General features: G+C 43.5%; 1 protein-coding gene across 5 annotated transcripts in view; it reads left to right on the top strand.

Annotated features, from left to right (window-relative positions):
• Positions 1–1,531: 1,531 nt before the first annotated feature.
• The window catches only part of INO80D (INO80 complex subunit D), a 43,421-nt gene continuing 25,096 nt past the window's right edge, over positions 1,532–19,856 (top strand). Inside the window, exons 1-5 of one of the 5 annotated variants that reach the window (XM_090144158.1) lie at positions 1,532–1,933; positions 3,221–3,289; positions 10,386–10,481; positions 10,589–10,835; positions 16,094–16,842. In XM_090144158.1, the coding sequence (XP_090000284.1) occupies positions 10,618–10,835; positions 16,094–16,842 (967 nt within the window). In that variant the 5' untranslated portion in view covers positions 1,532–1,933; positions 3,221–3,289; positions 10,386–10,481; positions 10,589–10,617. Of the gene's footprint in view, positions 1,934–2,100; positions 2,123–2,709; positions 3,290–10,385; positions 10,482–10,588; positions 10,836–16,093; positions 16,843–19,856 lie in introns of those variants that run through there. The other 4 variants (XM_031601284.2, XM_090144160.1, XM_031601282.2 and 1 more) reach the window with 4 other exon arrangements.

Raw genomic sequence — 19,856 nt, 5'->3', positions numbered from 1 at the left:
TAAAAAAAATCCAGCCAAACAAAAAATATGCAGTTTGACCCAAAGACCAAATGACTTTTAATTACACTTTAATTCAAACTAATTTATCTAAATGAAAAAGCAATGATGAACACACAAACTATGCTTGCCAGCCTACTAAAAAAGTGTATTTTCAGAAGAGAATGAAGGAATATATCTGTATTTGGAAAATATATATTTAAGTAAAAAATTACAGTAACAGAGGTAACACTCAATGTATTCCAGATTTGACAGAGGAGAGGGAGGGTGCAATAACACACTAAACAACCCAATACCCTCATTCATATGACTTCAGTCTGATTGCAGCTCAATTAGCTACACCACCTGAATAATTTTTTACAACGAAAAAAATGTAAATGCATTTTTCCATGTATAGCTTATTAATTTCCTAATTATTTCCTCTTTCTCCAGGAGGAATAAATAGGCATCTCTGCAGTTCCCTGTGCTGGGCTGCATATAACCCTATTGCAAACACGATAGGTCTGCTCAATGCAATGATCAGCGTCCTCACCTATGCACACGGTAAAATCTCACATCGTTGTGACAGCATTTTATCTATGTTTAACAATCTCATAAAAGCATCTGAAAGGAGGAAAAACACAACGACCATCCTGTATTACAGGGTACTGTAGCATAAGTTAACAGCATTTCTCAACTTTGCACGCAAGAAATCAGGAATAATTGTATTCATAAATATCAGAAACAAAGCCCCCAAATGAAAACAGCAACTTAGGAAGAACCCAAACTGATTTTTTAAAAGTTGCAATATGCTTTGAAAATATTAACAAAAACGTAATTGTTACCTCCAAATTTCCTCTATGAGCTTTATTTTTCACATCCCCTCCTGAGGGGCAGTCAATGCTGAATTTATGACAGATTAGCAGAATTTTTCAGGTATCTATCACAGGTTCCACTCACATTAAACCTCCCATGGCTTTTCTATACGCCTTTCTACTACATAGATATATTAATATATTTATATATATATAATTTTTTTTTTTTTTAAAAAAAAGCTTTTCTTTTCTTACCTGTACATTCAGTTTTACTTACAATGCCTTCAGAGAGAGGATGTCATGATACAGTTCTGCCAAACTATCCTGCATCAATCGCAGTTGCTCTATGGCAGTAGCAGCACCACAAAAAGTTACACTGACTTTCACGTTACACTGAATTGCACGTTAATTTTTAGAACTATCACAAAAAAATAAAAAGTTGCCACATTTCTAAATTATAGGAAAAAAAAAGAAAATTCTTATTTTTAAAAGAAAAAAAATTCAAAATATTTTTTTTTCATACCTCCTCTTTTTTTTTTTTTCTCCTAGAAAGCTGATCTTAACTTGATATAAATAAAATTATTTCTTCAGTCGCATACCTTTGTATTTTATTTTTATTCAAAATAATAAGTCATATACACGAATAAAAAAAATTGCTTTTGTCCATTCGGCTCCCTCCCCCAAATCGACACTTTATAAAAACCTTCTGTACTTTTTTCCCCCTCCCTCTCTCCCTCTACTACCTCCAAGATGGTAGGAAAGTTGTTGTTTTGGAGGGCAGAGGAGCCGCTCTGTGATGTTATGTCCTCTCGGTGCCTGTAGTGGTGCTGTAGGAGGCTGCCGGCTCTCTTCTTGAGCAGCCCCAGCAGCCCTGCCTTCTTTGCTGGAGAATATATTCAGGGATTCCCCTTAATAATCACCTACCCTCTGAGCACTTTGTAGTTTTAAAATAATAAAGAGCCCCCAAAGCTTCCTCCCCACAAAAAGCAGGATCTCCTCAGAGCCAGGGGGGCAGCAGCTCCTCAGCACAGAGCCCGAGCCCATTCCCAGTCCCTCTGCCGGGGAGGAAACTCTGATCTGTCAGCCCAACAGAGGGAAAGGGGGGAGAGGAGAGAGAGGAGAAAAAAAAAGCAGCTGGAAAGGTAAGCCAGGCCCGGCCTGCATCCCCGGGCTCGCGTAGCGCGGCAGGCGGTGCGAAGGGAGCAGGGCGGGCGGAGAGGCGGGCTACGCGAGGCCGGGGATCGGCCGGGGCGGCGTAGGCCGCAGCGGGGGGTGAGGGGAGCCGGCGGGGTTTCGCGGCTTTCGGGCGCCGAGAGGAGCCCCGGAGGGGGGTGAGACGGTCGCCGGGGCCCAGCGGGAGGGTCGGGGCGCGGCGCTGCGGAGCCTTTGCCCGGGAGGTGAAGGGCGGTGGGGGAGAACGGGGGCGGGGGGGCGCTAGGCCTCAGCGCGGCGCGGCCTGCCCGCTCCGCTCCCCGCCCCGCCGGGCCCCCCGCGCCGGGCCCCGGGCCCACAGCGGGCCGAGCCCCGCCGGAGCCGCAGCCTCGCGGGCAGGGGGAAGGCGGCGGGGCGCGGCGGCGGAGGGGCCGCTTCCAGCCCCCACACCGCGGCGGGGCGAGGGGGGCGGGGGGGGGGAGAGCACGGACCGGGGGTGCCGGGGGCGGCATTAATTTCCCGAAATGAGTTCTAACGAGCGGCGGGGGCTGGGGGCGCCCCTTCCCCCGGCCCGGTCCGGGGCCGCCGCGGCGGAGGCGGTGCCGGTCCCGCGGGGCGCGCGGGACCGCGGCCTGGAAAGTTTCGCGGCGTTTTTAGGGCGCTCACCCCACTCTTCGCCGCCGTCCGCCCCGCCTCGGCGGCCCCGGGGATGGGGCGGGGGCGCCCGGGACGCGGCCGCGGTTCCCCCCCCCCCCCGCCCCGGACCCCGACGCTTTCCGCGGCTGCACCCCCACTCATCCCGGCCCCTGCCCGCTCGCTCGGGTTATTTCGCCTCCCAACTTTTTGGGTGGGAACGGGGGGTTTCTTTTGGAGGTTGGCGGGAAGGCCGCTAGGGCTCCCCGTAAGCTGCCCCCGCGTGGCGGGCGTACCCCGAAACCGGGGGTCGGGGCGGGGGGCAAAGGCCTCACCCTCGTGCCGTGCCACGCGCCTGGGCCGGCCGCGCTGCCTGCCCTGCCCCGGAGCCCCCGGCCCTGCCGAGGGCGGGGGGTCGGCACCGCCGAGCTGGGGCGGTGGCCCTGACCCCGCAGCCGGGGAAGGGAGCCCCCCTCGGGGCCCCATTCCAACCGGGGCGGTTCGAGCACGGTCTCCGGCCCTGTCCCGCATCCTCTGCTGTGGAGGCGGACACAGTGTGGGCCGTAGTGGGACAAGCGAGGGGCATCGATAGCCTCTGAGGTGCTGCTGCCGGGAGCGGGAAATGAAAGGATGCTTTTTTCCAGGGAAGGGAACGTCTGTAGTTGTGAAGTGAGCCCACTGGAGAGCCAGCCAATACGCTTCACCCCGCACAGGTGAACCAGCTCCGGTTTCTCGTGCTGGAGATGCATACTTTTGTTTAAATGTTCCTTAAAATGCCTTCCAGCTCAGAAGGCTAATTGCTTTGTACAAGTAACCTTGAATACGTCTCGAGAATGACAGTAACAACTTACAGCTTTATATTGCACCATCTGATTAAAATATGTAGATCTATAGTTAGTTCTGACTTCGTTACTTAACAACATATGAGGGTTTATTTTAAGGCTGCTCTCGATTTTTGAGGATTGGTATACTTAAAAGTGGCAAATTTAGGACAGCGCGTCGTTCCCTCCTTCCTGCTGAGTGTCCTGTGTGCTCTGGGCACCATTTGTACCAGCAGTGCCACTCTCAGACCGTACCAACTGGGTACTGCTGTGGATGGGTAAATCCCGGCACCAGTGTTGCCTGTGAAGCTGTCACTTGCAGCTTAGTGACACTGTCGCAACCATCTTCAGCCTTGTATGTGATTTGTGTTATACACATGCGTAAGACAGATTTTATTAATTGTAAAGCTAAATTGCCTACAGAAAGCAACCCCAAATTTACTTAGTAGGTGTAATTTTGATGTTTGAGTACTTTCACAATGAATGAATGAGCTGTATGTAGGGCCTGGTCCTACAGAGTTGTATGTACTACCATTCTCTCGCAGTATGGCAGATCCTCAGGAAGCAGAAATTTATTGTAATGCAATATAGAAACTTTGATCGCTTACAACTGCTAGAAGGTGGCTCTGTGAGGAGCTCTGCTGCTTTATTTTACTTACTGACTATTCCTATTGAAGCAAGAGTGATATTCCTGTATTGTGTGAAAATAAGTTTGTTTGTCTGTGCACCACTGGGACTAAAAATAAGGCAGAAGTGTTTTATTTAACCTCATATGCAAGTGCAAGTTAGCTCCCATTTCGATGAATAAAAGACTTGGACTTAGTTTTTTCTTCTTCTTCTTTTCTTTTTAACTCAAGTACAGATGTAAGGTACATTGTGTTATATTTTAGTCTGTGCTTTCTCTCTGGATCATGGTTTAGATATTTTGAGATATCATTTTAGTTTGCATTTTTGCGATGTTGCAATTCCTTAAATGTCCCATTTATTGCTGTGTCTGAAGACTTTCTTTCTGCAGCCTGTCGCCCTGGCAATCCCTGGGTTTGTTTATAGCCATGTTGAAATAAGTGTGCTTCTGTGCAAGCATGAGGATCGTGTTGTGTGGATGTGATTGCAGGACGGGGGCCTTGGACTCGGTCAGATAGAGCAATCCTTGTTCAAAAGGCTTCTGAGATAGGGGAACCAGTCTGGAGCCTCAGAGGAGGAATAGCCATATTTAGGAAATGTTATACTGAAATCTATAGGAATGTGCTCTTTGCTACAGATGTCAGTAACAAATGTTACTACTGACCATCTTTCCTCCTTGAAACCCCAGTTTCTACCATTCCTGCTGAAGTTTATTTTGTGTAGGAAAACAAAATCAGCAACTTGCACAGTTTTGAACATAAAGTATTTTTTCCCCTCTCCTTAGTTACTTTTTCTGTTGTTGACTGGAACTTCTCACAAGTCTGTATGTTATTTAGTTACTATTAGAAATAGTACTCAAATTCAGTTACGTATTTAGTTTGTTGTATCTTGAAGAGTAATTCATATTATTAGCGTTGCTTAAAACATGCAGTTGCTTTTTCGTTAATATGTTGGACACCTCTGTGCAATATATATTGTCTTTTTGCAGAGTTGAAGTAATGTGCCTTCTAAGAAGGCAGAATGAGGACAATATTGCTGCTTCTGTCTTCCTAGGTAGATTTCCACATGTGAAAACTAGTTCAAAATGTGATTCTAGGTGGGAACTAAAAGTGTCCAGTAAGATCTCACATGCTCAGTGTCTGCATCTTGGGGGTAGGTTCGTCCCAGTTCTTGCATGTGTGTGCAGTGCCTTCGTCACTTGTGTGGGCTCTTCAGAGGTCTTCTTGAGCTAAGGCTGTGCACTTGTTAGTAGAGTTGTTCCCAATGAGAACTCCTATAGCTGACTTTATTTACCTTGGTTACCTCCCAGTGTTCTGTCTTGAATTGGGTGCTTTTACTGACAGGATTCTTTCTGGGTTTAAAGCAGACTTGGTTTGGTACGTCATCATCATTAGATTGAGAAGTAAGCCAAAACTGGGGTTAAATCATAGAACAGGGGCAGAAGCGACAACTCTGTGGTGCTGATGGTGACCACAATTAGATGTTAGATGTGGTATAGCTTCTTTTGATAAAACAGAGTAATTCTCTGAGAGATACTCGTCTCTAGATATGAAATGGGAAGAAAAGGAGTCATAGAGTCACAGAATGGTTTGGGTTGGAAGGGGCCCTTAAGTTCCAATCCTCTGCTATAGGCAGGGACACCTCCCACTAGACCAGGTTGCTCAAAGCCTCATCCAGCCTGGACTTCAGTGCTTCCAAGGAGGGGGCAGCCTTCTTTCTAATAATACAGGTTTTACTAGTGCTGACTGGACAGTTTTATGGTAAGGTAGTTTTAAATGTGTGTCATTTTGTAATGACTCTTATGGCTTCTGTTCCACTCTGAGTGGATTAAATTCCAAGTTGCCAAAAGCATGTTCAGATCCACGTGTTTATTGTCAGTCTCAGCAAAAAGGATCAGGCGGTGGGAGCAGAGGGAATTTTTCTCTCTTGGTCAAATCAAGGAATCAGCAGAACTGCTATTTATGCTGTTTGTGGAAAATCTGAGGTTTGTGGAGATCAGAGTTCTGCTTTCTGGCCCCAAGGTGATGGTTTTGAGCACGTGTAGGATACTGCACCTGGTCTGTGAGATGACATGAACACACCAAACTTTACAGCATTAAGCCTGTGCTGGTATTAAGAATTCAAAGAACACAGTTAAAAGTCACAATTAAAGAGATCTTATTCATATGCGATGTGTGAACCTCTGAGCTCAGTCCTCTTAATTATACATCTTATCCAACTGTTGACATATAATAATTTCATTTGCAATTTACAATGCATTTGGGGATTCTGTTGCCTAAATTTGGTCTCACTTAGGTTGAATGTCAAATTCTGAGCATACATTTGACAGTGGATCTAACCCACATGTTAAAACGTTCTGATGTTTTCTGTGCGGTGTTTTCTCAGGGTTGCTGATTGGATTTGCGGCTGTAGTACTTTGGCTCCAGTAACAGTGGCCAGGCCATTAACTTCTCTGTAGAACACAGGTGATGCCAGGTACCAATTTCTGTATGACAAAATGCTGGTACTCAGTACGATCTCGCAGAGATTTCCCCAAGACTGGCTGTGGCGGTGTTTTCTGCCTACTCTGAAGGAATGTTTAATTGTATTGGAAGAGGTAATGCTGTCTTGCAGCCAGTGTGCACTGTGAGGGAGCCCGTTATGCCTGCTTGTGAGCACTGACAGTGGCTGGGAGCTGGCTCCCTCCTATGCCTGGCAGCAGGCACTGGCAGCTGTGCAGGTGTGTGCATGTGTATATTTAAGTCTCATTTGTCTTTTCATAGCCACTTTGCAAAACACCTGTTATGTCACAGTGTGGCTTTGCTGTGCGCCCTGCCTGTCCTCACATGAAGGCCTTGCTGGGATGCACAGTTTGTTGCCCTTTGCATGCCCAGACAGGGCTTTTACCGGAAGGAGGAGATTTTCTTCCAGTCGTCTACTCAGGTGTAAAACATGAAGATGTTTCCAAATGACAGATGCTAGTGGCAAGCTTGTAAGAACATAGGAATACCCTCCTGATTAAGCTCAGGGATTGATCCAGCCCGCAGCTCTGTCTTGGACAGTGGGAAAAATGATGCAGTTGGGGCAGAATATGAAAGCCCAACTTCTTTTAAACGTTTTCTTCTTTTGTTCCTCCAGCATCTGTGTTTATTAAGTTGGGTGTGCTAGCAGGTACATCACTGCCCACTTCTAGTGTCAGTGGTCACACTCTCTATAAACTTTTCTGTTGCCTCCAGAACTCGATGATGCTGCCTGCTCCCACTGCCTCTGTGACAGTGGGTTCCAGTGGCTCACTACCTGTGAGCAGCAGCAATAGAGAAGTACTTCTTTCCTGTGTTTTGAGTCAATCTCATGCTAACTTCCCCAGGCACCCCTAGTTCTAACATTGTGTGACTTGTCATTTGACCGCTCTGTAGTCACTTATCCCCTGCCATTAGGATGTTTAAAACCTTGGTCATATCCTATGTCAGTTGGCAGTGACAGATTTCTGAGTTCTTCTCTTCTTACTCTCAAAGTGTTGTGCTTAGAAGCAGTTGTTTAAGGAAAATGTGGGTTCCTCCAATAGTAGCCTCTGGTTTCTCATTTGTGGGTTGTGGCTAGAGCCAGTCTAAAGACATGCTGGCTTAAATTGAGTTTGTTTTGAACCTCTCTGCAGCTGCAATGTGGAGTATAATTGCGGACCCCAACACAACTTCCAAAAGGGGTGCAGCAAGGTACAGCTGCTCGAGCATTTCATTTTCCACGGGAAGTCCATGTTTCCATCATCTCTGCTGAATCCTGTGGGACAAAAATATTTTCTCCCCACCCACTGTTTAGCTAAGCGTAGTTTCAGTTCTGTTCAGTTAAGTGACACGTGCCTGTGCTGCGCTTGTGCTACTTGCTGTGTCGCAGCAAAAAGCTCTGCTAACAACTCCTGTGTTGTTTCAAAGAAAGCACTACAACAGCTGAAATCAGAATTGATTAATTAAGAAGTCTGTGTTTTATATATAGAACTGTTAAGGATGGAAAAGACCTCTAAGATCATCTGGTCCAACCTCACCCTGCCTCACCATGCCCACTAACCACGGCCCTCAGTGCCATGTGTCTGTGCTTGCTGAGCACCTGTATGTGGCAGAGAACAAAAAGAAAAGGCTCTTTATAGGCTTGGTGTGAGCTGAGTCTGTCAGCATATCCATGCAGCACTGCTGTCTTTCCAGGGTCTGTGTAGCAGCCTGCCCATCAGACGTGTATTGTCTCACGTGGTTTGTGAAGGTTGCTGTAATTTCCCGTGTAACACTGGCTGCTGGGTGCGTTAGCTTTCTTTTCATTCATTACTCTGTGGTTGCACTGATCAGTTCCTAGCAGGATTTTGAATTTGGTTACGTTTCTGTGAGCTTTTCTTAGTGTAATTATAGACCCCCAAAATACATGTGTGAGCTCAGGGGTTTCCCGGAGGATTACTGCTGCTGTCCCAGCTTCAGTGTTTCATACGGCAGTGGTGCTTGTGGGCTGTATCTTTCAGACAAGTAGGATGGAAAATGCTGTGCCTGCCTCTACACGGTTGCGTTGCAAATATAAGTGCAAAAATAAGACTTAATTATGAGTTAAGTCCAAAAATAAGACGGGGCACAGGAATAAATTCAAGATTACAGTGGCTGGGAACTGTGGAGCATTTTCCTCCCCAGAACTTAACCGAGGAACCCAGATACGTGTTTTGTGTTGTTTACTTTGGAACTGCTCTGGAAAGCTCTCTTTGCTCTGCTGCTTGATAACCTTCAGACAAGAAATGTGGCTGCATTGTGCAAAGGAGAAGGAGGTCACCGGTCAGTACGAAACTCTGCAGAGCATGATAGCAGCAGCTTAAGAGGTGGTGGTAAACGTGGCAGAAAGAAATAGCAGCATGTGGGTCACCCCATCCTTGCAAGATGGGCGTGCTCTGTCCAGTCCTTCATCCTGTCCAGTCTGTCACCAGACTGGGTCACTGTGGAGAGCAGCAAACTCTGGGGCAAAAGGTTTTGTCAGCTTCCTTCAGTGTAAGAGATGCAATTCGTTTAGACTCGTTTAATTACTTTTGCTACCCCAGTAATGGAGGAGGCTGTCTGTCAAGCACATGGGACCTGCACCCAGGTCACCTTGCTACTGCTTAGGCACGGCACCTTTCCTTTCACATTGTTGCTTTGAGGATGAATGCATTGCAAAGGGTCACACTTCAGCCATCAGTTTTGGATATATGGAGTGTGCACCTTCTTGTGCTGCCCTGCACTGAGGGGAAGGCAGTGGGAAGTGGATTTGATGTCTGTGCTCATACTCTCACTGTTTGTAAGCAAAGCGCCAGGGCTGCCTCCTGGGTGCCTGGAAAGGGGACTGTGCATGGAGAGGAAACGTGGGACAGTCCTTACTGTCAAATGATTGGTGGCACGCTCCAAGTAAATTGGTTGAGTTGGTGATCTGTGCAGTTGTCACACATCTCTTCACCTCTATGTGCGTTCCTTTGCTCGGTGTATAACACACCTGAAACTGAGTACTGAATACACTGTGTATGCATTCTGTGCTTCAGGATGGCCTTCCCAAGCGCCAGTGGCTTTCGGCAGGCTGAGCTGAGCGTAGCAGGGAGCTGCAGGTTGTGTGCACTGTTAGTGTTTTCTTGATGCAGCTTTGGTTTTGTGCATGTGTGTTTTAAGAAAAATGATTGCTGAAGACTTCGTAGTGGTTGGAAATGAAAAAGTACTGGAAGATTTCATGGCTTTGTTATTTTGTGGCACTGTTGGATTCTGTTTGTGGGAGCAGGGAAGAAGACGGGCTCTTGCTGAAATGGCATTTCAGCCCCCTTGGGGTCATTGGGAGTACTGTCTCTGGCATCGTTAATGTCAGCACTCACCTGAAACTTTTGCTTACAAAAGGTGTGGGCAGCTACAAGATCATCAGTCTGTTTACCAGGTGTGATAAAGGCATCTTACAAAGATAAAAGGCTTTCCTATGCTGCCTGTGAAAATTAATATTTGGTAGAGTGAGGACAGTCCCCAGCATTTTTGTAAGCAAAGATTCTCGAAGGAGAACCTTTCTGCGATCAAATGAGTTAATGTCACATCAGCTTTCAGCTTGATTCCTGAAAGCAGGAGATTTGATTTGTTGCTTAACCTTTTCCGACTTGTAGCCCCTGATCATTTTGTGGTATACAGGTGGAGTTTTGTTTAGCAGGTTTAAATGTGGTGACAGTCAACGTTTTTTCCTTTTATGGTTTCCAAAGCTCTGTGACTGCTTGTTGAAAGCTGTCGTGCTGGTGGGTTTGGCTTATTGGATGCCAGCTGAACCACAGGTTAAGTGGCCACATCTGACCACTTATTAAGCAGCATGATCCTATCTATTTTATTCTGACTGACCTTGACCTTTTTGATGTTTTCCTTAGACAATCCACATCGTCTTGATTCATCATCATTCCAGGATAGTGGTGTCCTTGGGGCTCTCTCTTAACACTGATATGGTACAGAAGATTTAAAATCAGGTATTGTTTTGGGTCTCTCTTCAGCATCAAACTGAAATACACAATTTAGAACTGCATGCATTTTTCTTTTCCTGATGTGATTTATCTTAATATTTTGGCTCTTTCAGCTGATGTTCACAAGGAATAGAGTCACGTGATGTATGAAGGCAAACACATACACTTCTCTGAGGTTGACAATAAGCCCTTGTGCTCGTATAGCCCCAAACTGTGCAAGCAGAGGCGACTTAACGGCTACGCCTTCTGTATCAGACACGTTCTGGAGGACAAGACTGCCCCCTTCAAGCAATGTGAATATGTGGCCAAGTATAACAGCCAACGCTGCACCAACCCCATCCCCAAATCTGAGGACCGTAGGTGAGTTTTGGTTGCCCACCTGCGACGTGGGAACTGGCTGGGATGTAGGCATGAGTTTCTTTTTAAGATGCAGCCTGGTTTCAGGATGAGGGTGGAACTGGCTTTAGTTAGTTGAATTCCAGGATGTTTCTTTGAGGGTTTTGTTATAAGACCAGTAAACTTTATTTTATTTTCTATGGGAGTCAAGTTTTCAAAGAGAGCAGTAACTTGCTCCCAAGGGAGTTTTCAGGAGGGTTTGTTGCTTTGGTCAAATTCACTATATAGTATGGATCAAATTTGCTATGCAGTATCTGCTGTTCTGATTTGCTTGCTTTGTCACTTGTAGTCTGTGCTCTTAAAAGGCCCTGCTTATTTGGTCAACTGTGGCGAAAGCATGCTTCTGTCTACTTTTTCAGGACAAACAACTGAAAACGCATGCCTTCTGGGCTTAGGGAGCAGTGATGCATAGGGGCGAATGCAGAGTTGCAGCTCTGTGTTCTTGCTTTCCTGCTGATCTGTGGTGGTGTATTACTGGAATAAAGCACGTATTACTTGGTAACAGACCAGTCAGCTAGAAAAGCGCTGTTTGCTCACTTTCTTCTCTATTTCTTCCCTTTCTCTCCCCATCCCTGCCCAAATGAAGATGCCTGAGGTGCCCAATATGAAATGGCTTGGAAGAGATAGTGCTTGCAGTTGTTGGAGAGCTGGGAATTCAAACCAGGCTTCCTGAATTGCAGCTCATACTGTAACCGCAAGGGCATTTTTCCTTGCTCTTGAAGACTTTTTGAACACATGTCTCACTTGTGCTGCTTGGGGTGAAATATCAGAATTTGTCTCATCCTGTCTGCAAGGTGTATGAGATTTTAATTTTTCACTCATTGCTGCAGGTTTTGCCAGTATGACAGTATTTAATTAATGTGTGTGTTAACTACCTGGGGCTTATTCTGTTAGAAATATATATTTATATTTTTAATGTAAAATATAAACAAAATGTGCCAAAAAAGAGTCAAACCACTCTTTGCTGACCTTTCACATTATTAGCTGCCATTCACTAACCTTTTGCATTATTAGCAGTGTTCCCACTGTGCCCTACATATAACTTCCTCCTCGGCTCACAGCTCCCTCTCTTGTCTGAAACAACAGTTGGACTGTGCTCTAAATTAACTTGCACTTCACCTGCCATTTCACTTGAGGAGACTGATGAAGTGAGAAAACAACACGAATGTTTGTCAAAAGCTGTAGGGCAAATGCTCAAATGGCACAAGGCGAATAACTTTAAGCTGCAGTTTGACAGTCGGTGACTCTTTCTTTGCTACTGTACAATTGAGGCTCTTTAAATAAGCTCACAAAAATGATCGTGGAAATTGTTTGAGCAAATGATAAGCTGTAATTTCAGATGGAAGAGCCGACTGAGCCCGAGTCACTGCTTAGCAGGGTAGCACTCAAAAACAATAGAAATAATACTATTTAATGACACTTTTTATGTCTCATATGTTCCCGTGGAATTTGAGGTTTTTCTTTACACCTTGAATTGAGTTCACACTTTGTTCTTTTTGATTTTTCTCAAGTTAAAGTGAAGTGTGGTCATGACATCTGGTGTATGTTATATTAGAATTATTCGACTGCATGTCGAGTGTCACATTACAGTGCTTGAAGAGGACAGCAGGTGTCTGAAGGGGAAAATAAACTTTTAATTTCAAATGAGAGGGTGTGATCGTTGGAAAGAATATTTTAAAAGGCTGCTTCTCAGGGCAGAGCTTAGTTTTAACAATAAGATTTGATGAATGCTAGTGATAAAACTGTGCCTGCTCGAAACAGTTTTTTTTTGGCAGGCAAACCTGTATCTGTGTCTTAAGAGACTTCTTTCACACTCCACTCAGTATAAAGATGTTTGCTATGCCTGAGTTCTCTGCTCGTAGCTTTTAATTTTCTGTGTACAAAATTACTGTCAGATGGTCATTTTGTCAGTTTGAGACACGCTTGTGATCAGAAGCAGGCTGTATGATACTTTGACAGCTACGTTCTTATACATTCTTAAAGATTATAGAAAATGGAATGTCTTAACAGGTTGCACACATTATATGCCAAAACCTCCTAGTCTGTCCACAGATAATTAAAAATAATTATCCCTTAACCCCTGACAAATGAGTTGGCATCAGCCACAAAGATGTTTAATATGCTGTTATATTATTAAATTTCTTGTTAACCATTAACGTTCCTCAAATTAAAGCTATTAATAGCGCATGACTTCATTACCTTAATTGAAGTCTAATTTCTCTATTCTTTATCTTGCTTTTTTAAAGAAACACACTGGATGATCAAACATGGGCAGTGCACCTGTAATTCTTCCTGAATTTGTCTCCTCATTCTTTGTTGTCCAAATACACATACAGATTGTGATGCTCAGTTTATTTATGTTTTGAAAGTATAGATTTTTTACAACACAGCTTGCTTAAACACCATTTTATCTCTTAATTTTCTTCTTTCAAGAGTCTGTAAACAATGTGCAAGCAACTCTCCAGTTTAGTTAGTTATTCCTTTAAATAAGTGACTAAACCTAATAGAAACCTGGGAGGTACTGGGAAGCAGGATGCAGTTGTAGGTAGAAAACATGGCTTTCTGGGTTCCTGCCTTTCCCATGATGTGAGAAGTTGTCTGCCTAAAGCCTGCACAGCCCATCACCTTTGTGAGCTGTGTGTTGTGGTGGCTTTAATAGATATCAATCCACTGCTCTTACTGTGTATGTTGCCTGCATTTGTCCTCACCTGCACCAGAATAAGTGTCTTTAGTGCTGAATAAGGAAGGGGAAAGAAACTATATTAGGTACTCAGCGTGATACTGGAAGCTGAGAATAACTCACAAGGTTTTGGAAATGACAAGCTGTGCCACTGAGACAGACACTCCAGCACCAGCTGCATGCAGGGCCAGCTTGGCACTCCTGGCATCGTGCTCAGGGCCATGCAAAAGGCACGGTGCTGCTTCCAGGTGCTAGTCCTGTCCTCCCAGTAGCCTGCCTCTGTGGAGCATGATCTTCTTCCCTGGCCTTGTCTCTGATCTGAAGAACCTCCTGCTCAGCTTGGCTGGCCCTTGGTTGGTTCCAGCAGAGCTACTTACCGCCTGCTCCTGGTTCTGCAGTACAGGCCAGTCTGAGACAGGGCCAGCTACCAAGCAGCCCTGGAGCTGCAGGGAAGGAAGTCCACCTGCATGTGGTCTGTGTTTTTATGATGTAGCCTGTCAGCTGTAGGTTTGTGTCAGGGGAGATGTCTGTGTAAGATACTGCTGGCTTCTGCTGATGAAGCATGGCCAGTTGTAAGAATCAGTTTTATTCTCTTTTTTGTAAAACAGAGAGGAGAGTTAGAGTTAAACATGCAACACATTTAGCAGCCCAAAACTCGGAGAGAAGCCTACTACCTTTCCATAGGTTTATTTACTTTTTCTATATTTGGCTTTCTCTTTCCTTTCCAGTTTTACCTCCTTGCTCCTGCACAAGCACAAGGTGGCAATATAAGTTCTGAACAGTAAAAGGGAAACATTCAAACTGAGCAGAGCTCTCATTTTTATGGTATTAAGGGAAAAAAATTCATTGTGCTTGTCTTGTCTGTGGTTTTTATTCTGTCATACTAAAAGTGCTGTCTTAACTGATCTCAGTCTTGTTCAAACAAAATGCTAAGGAAGTGCTTAATTTTAATTACGTGAATAATGCTATTGACTTTAAGGGAAGCCGAGCCCTCATTATAGAATTTAATTTTTGGAAGTGCATCTCAGTATGAATTTACAGAACTGTAGTCTGTTCCAATAAGGACTTCAGCTTGCCTCATTTATTTATTACTTTTGACTTAATGTAATGAAGAAATTATTTAGACGGTAATTTGTAGCAATGCTTTTCAGCCTTTTTTGATTTGTAAATCCTTACGGGTGTGGACCCTTCAAGGCATTACCTATATGGAGATTGTTAATGGGTATATAGGAATTTACATTTAGGCCTTTTATGGACTATTGAGAAAACATGTTGCTTCTTTAGGGACAGGGTGACAAATTGAAAGCTGCTAAACTGAAGTATTGAATGTTTTGGGGGTCGACTGGGCCTTTTTTTTTATTTTTTTTTCCTCATAAAGACCATCAATCATTTCATTTTTATTTTTTTGTTCCATAAAACTTAATTTTCTCAGGTTATGTCCCTTACAGGATGCTCTGTTCTACTCTATCATACTGATAAGACTTTAAAGAATACTTTCATGGATATTTCCTTATCTTGTCCAAAAATACCATGACATAGACATCACTCTTTTATCGTATCTTTGTTTTCATCTGTAAGCTGTGATTGTAGATGGGATCTGCAAAGGACAGAAGCCTCATAACTGGGGCATTCTACAGAGACAGGAAGTCCTGCCTTTTTGAAAGCAGGAAAATGTAGGATTGTGATTCTTATATCTTCATTGCCTGCTTGTTTTAAACAGACAGAAATTAATTGTTTACTTCTTAGTATGCTATCTATGTATGCTATCTTAGTATGCTATAGTATGATATCTATGCCTATAAATTGCAACTCTTTTATATTAGAATTTGAAACCTGTGTTTGTGGATTGTATATAAATGTTCTTGGCACTGTGTTTTCCAGAAACACAGAATTTCTTTTAAACTAGATTTTTATTTGAAGAGCACTCCACTAATCCTCTGGCTACAAATTTTTTATGCTAAAGTACTAAAACAGAGCTTAAATATGAAGCTATTTTTTTTCATTAAGTGCAAATACCCTTCTTAGAAAGTATCTCCAGTGAGATTGTCCCCGTGATAAACCATTCCCTACTATAGTGGGATTCGTAATGATGATGTGTGTGTTGATGAAAACACTAATTCCAGGGGAAGAACAGCCAAATGAAGGAAGTAGTCATCAGTGTACTCTTTCCTGGGAGCTTTTGAAATGGTTTTGTATGATCAGTTAAGGGCTTGAGTTCTTTCTTACTCTTTTATGTATCAGTCCATTTGTTTTGTTCACTTTGGGTTTTGATTATTTACCCTACTAGAATGTAAATACTTAGAATATACTGCGAGAGTCCTATGAATAGGAAAGTGACATTGTCACTAGGAAAAGTTTGTTATAGGTTGGGAACATCACAATTATCTGTTGTATTAGGAGTTGTTTACAATTTGTATAAAATCTCCTGTGTTTTGGTCTAATTTCTCGAGTTGTGTGTAGGTTTCCCCTTGGTGAGGTCTGTTTTCTTCAGGTTTTACTTGCAAGAACTGAATTAGGAACTGGCTGCTTTTACTTTTCATAGGTACTGCAACAGCCACCTGCAGGTACTTGGCTTTATACCGAAAAAGGAGAGGAAGAAAAAGAATGATCCCATAGAGGAGGTAAAGGTCAGGCACCAGATGGATACTATGGCCCTCAGTCTGACGATGCCCACCCTGGCCTTGAAGATGCCCAATGGACTGGACGGGATGTCCCTCTCCCCTCCTGGGGCTAGGCTTCCTCTCCACTACCTGGAGGCAGAACTAGAAGACCCCTTTGCTTTCAACGAGGAGGATGATGACCTAAAGAAAGGGGCAACGGTGAGGAAAAAGTTGCAGAGCAAGTTGGCTCAAAACCGGCAGCGCCAGAGAGAGACAGAGATTTTAAAAGTTCGCCAAGAGCACTTTAGCCCCCTTCCTGCACCTTTGCAGCAGCAGCCTCTGCAGCAGCAGCACTCCCATCTGCCACCTTCATCAGCTTTGTTAAAGCCAACAGGGCTACCGCAGGGCATAGTCTGCAAGTCACCTCAACCTCCGAACACCAGCCTACCAATGCAGGGAGTGGCACCCACCACACACACTATAGCACAAGCCCGGCAGTTGTCTAACAAGAGACCTCTGCCTCTCCTGCCACCTGCTAGGGCTCCCGTCACGGACCCTCCAAGGACTGATCGGGTCCTAATGAAAGCCACAGCCTTTTCTCCACACTTGTCCTGCATGAGCCGGCTACAGAGACTGGTGAAACTGTGCACTCGAAAACAGCAGCTGGACACTGATCTGTTTCCACACCTAGGTGGGTAGATAATAAATGCCTTGCCTCTTCTTTTCTTATCCTGAAACTAGAACACAAAAGAGGAATGTCCTCCTACCTCTGTTCAGCTAGAACAGAGCTGAACACTAGGTGATTTCTTTGTCTTTTTGTTAGCCACATTCTCTATGGAGGGATGCCTGGACCTGTTACATATGGTTAATGGTACTTTAGCTGTTTATTTTTGTTAGTGTCCCATTAATCATTTGAGAAATCAAACTGAGGTATAGAAAGCATTGCTTGACGACATATGCATTGTATAGAAGATTTGCAGCCTGCTTAGTAAAGGTCCGTTGGAGACTTGACAAGGTTAAACATGTGACAAGTGCAGGTTACAAAATAAGTGCAAGTAAAAGTTGGGATATTTGGCCCATCATTCAGTGCAGATCCAAATTTATGGTTGACTTGGCTAGGGGAGTTGGAGCACAAGGGAGTTTTTCTAGACTGGACCCAGTTGTGTACAGAGCATGGCTCAGCAAAAGAGGAGTGTCATTGTGCCGGGAGGAAAATAGTAACTTTACAAAAGGTAGTTGGAGAGGTGGGGTCTTATCTGCATGAAATAGTTTCCTCCTTCCTTATTGTCTAGAAACTGTGATAATCAGCTATTGCTTGTATGTGTAAAATGTAAGTGAAAATAACCAGCTTGCTGCTATAGCAGTAGAGCTCTATGAAGCTTCAAAAAAGGCAGCTGACCTCAGGGCTTATTTGTCTGATGATGAGTACAGACTCAAGTACACCTGGCTTTCCTTGACATGTCCCTCCTACTCCAAAATTACCTTGTTTTTCTGCTTAGTTTTAGACTGTGCTTTCCTAACAAGCAAAATACTGACAGGAAGAACAGGAACAGAAGTCAGTGTGTGATATTAGAATAGGAATGCCATTTATGATGATTCTTTTTTTAAGACTTCAAATAAATCTGGAAGTACTTATGTGAACATCTTACTTAATTGCAAACATCTGTAATTTTTGCTGTTTCAATTAACCTTTTTTTAATTTGCAGTTAAGATCTGCCCTTTGGCACTCACGGGATAGCTTGACTATTTGTTCAAAGATAATTAGCATCCCATAACATTCTCTAAAGGACATTGTTCTTCAGAAATGCTGTTTGATGATCCTACATGTAATGCAGGTCTTCTGAAGAATGGCAGCTCCAGAGGCACTTCCATGTGTCACAAACTCAAGTAGCTTAAAAAGTGACCTCTGTTTCAAGATGCCATAGGAAGATCACTTTCTGTGTTTCATGTTTTACATTCTCACATGATGTTTGAACTGAAGGAAATACATTTTCCTAAAAAAGTGGCATAGTAGGAAATGGATTGGACTTACAAATGTAGGGTTAAGCAAATGCTATACTAAAATAAAATAAAATGTAAAAATGGTGTACACACTTGAAGCATTTCATATTTGGCAAATAACGGAATTGACACATTTAACATGTCAGAGTGGAAAATGAAGTTGTTGTTTATTCATAATATGCCTTGATATTAAAGACTAGTTCGGAAAATTTTAGGATTTGTGTTTATTGATGAAGTAGCACTACAGATGGTGGTGCAGAACCCTTAAAGAGAGAAACTCAGTTTTATATGTGTACGTGCTATTAGCAGCATGTAATTGGTTGTTAGTGTAGCTGCAGTCTTCAGTGTGAGTATAGCTGAGTCTGGCTTAGATTTTATCTCTTTGTTTCTTCATTGCCCATTAAAAGTGAAAACAACCCAAACTCTGATTTTATTTTTAAACTTTGAGTAATTTTTATGTGGTATCCATTGCGCTCAGGGGGGAGTGTAGAAAACATAGACAGTATAATTCTGGCATTTTCTCAAATGGGTTAAGTTATCTTAATTTAGTTCATATGCATATCTTAAAAGATAGGAACCAAGAAAATATTTTCAGGATGCTGAAGGTGCTGAAAAACAGGGTTTCTAATCTTTCGGCTAGAAATGTCGGTTCTGAATGATAGAGGGGCTCCTGATGATTGTGTTCCAAATGATGTGTGCGTGTGTCTCAGAATGTAGGTGATCAGGTACTGAGGTCTTTCCCAAACTAAAAGCATCTGACTTCAGAACTATCTCAGTTAGAGCTATTCAGTTTATTTTCAGTAAAAATAAAGTGTTCTTTAATTCTGTCGAAACTGCTGTGCCACTTTCAAGGAGTGCATGAGGAAATGAAAAACCAGTGACGATGGCTTGTAAATGTGGCTGCAGGATTTTTATCCCACCTCTGCAAGGGATTGAAAGAATTTTGCTGGATGTGGGTGAGAGAGTAGGCAAAATTGCAAAAGATGCCCAGCTAATGTTTTCCACCTGAGGATATCAAAGGAAGGCCAATAACAGAGTCCATCAGTTTGACTAACAGAGGCTGTTGATGCATACAATGAGTTGAACCTACTGTGTGATCATTAAGGAAAAGCATGCTCCATTTTAAGAGTGCACAAGTATTTACATTTCTTGTGGCTCTGTTTTCCTGCTAATATATGCATTTGGCAGGCAATTACAGCTACTGAGCAGCAGAGCATCCTGTGTAACTGTGTATCTGTCTCTACCCATGCTGCTCTGTCTCGCAGTTTTCCCATTCTCTGGGTGTTTTGGCACAGAGCATTGGTCAGAACATAAGTAGAAATGGAAGTAGCTTATTTAGATCATATAGATATAGAAGTTACCAGGCTGTAAGTTCTTTGTGGCAGGGATTTCATTGTTACCTCATCTCTGAAGATTCCATGTGCTTGGTAGAAAAGCTGTAACGTTTTCTGTAGGTAAGAAAGCTGGTGTCTTCACTTTCACTGCTTGTGGATAAAGAGTCCAGGAAGGATTTTAAAAGGAAAACTCAAATTTGAAATAAATCAGTGCATGCTGTTTGCACACTGTAATGAAGATGCTAGTGTAAGTTTGCATTCTAATTGAAAATGTTATATATTTAATCAAACATAATTTTGCTTGTAAGCTGAGCTACACATTTGTCTTTTCTGCCACAGGTTGTTCAGAGACCTGTGGGAGGCAGGTCCA

This window comes from Phasianus colchicus, chromosome 7 (assembly GCF_987193195.1).
Source record: "Phasianus colchicus chromosome 7, bPhaCol1.hap1.1, whole genome shotgun sequence".
Classification (NCBI taxonomy): domain Eukaryota; kingdom Metazoa; phylum Chordata; class Aves; order Galliformes; family Phasianidae; genus Phasianus; species Phasianus colchicus.
The sequence above is the reverse complement of the archived record's forward strand: the minus strand, read 5'-3'. Positions and strand labels throughout refer to the sequence as shown.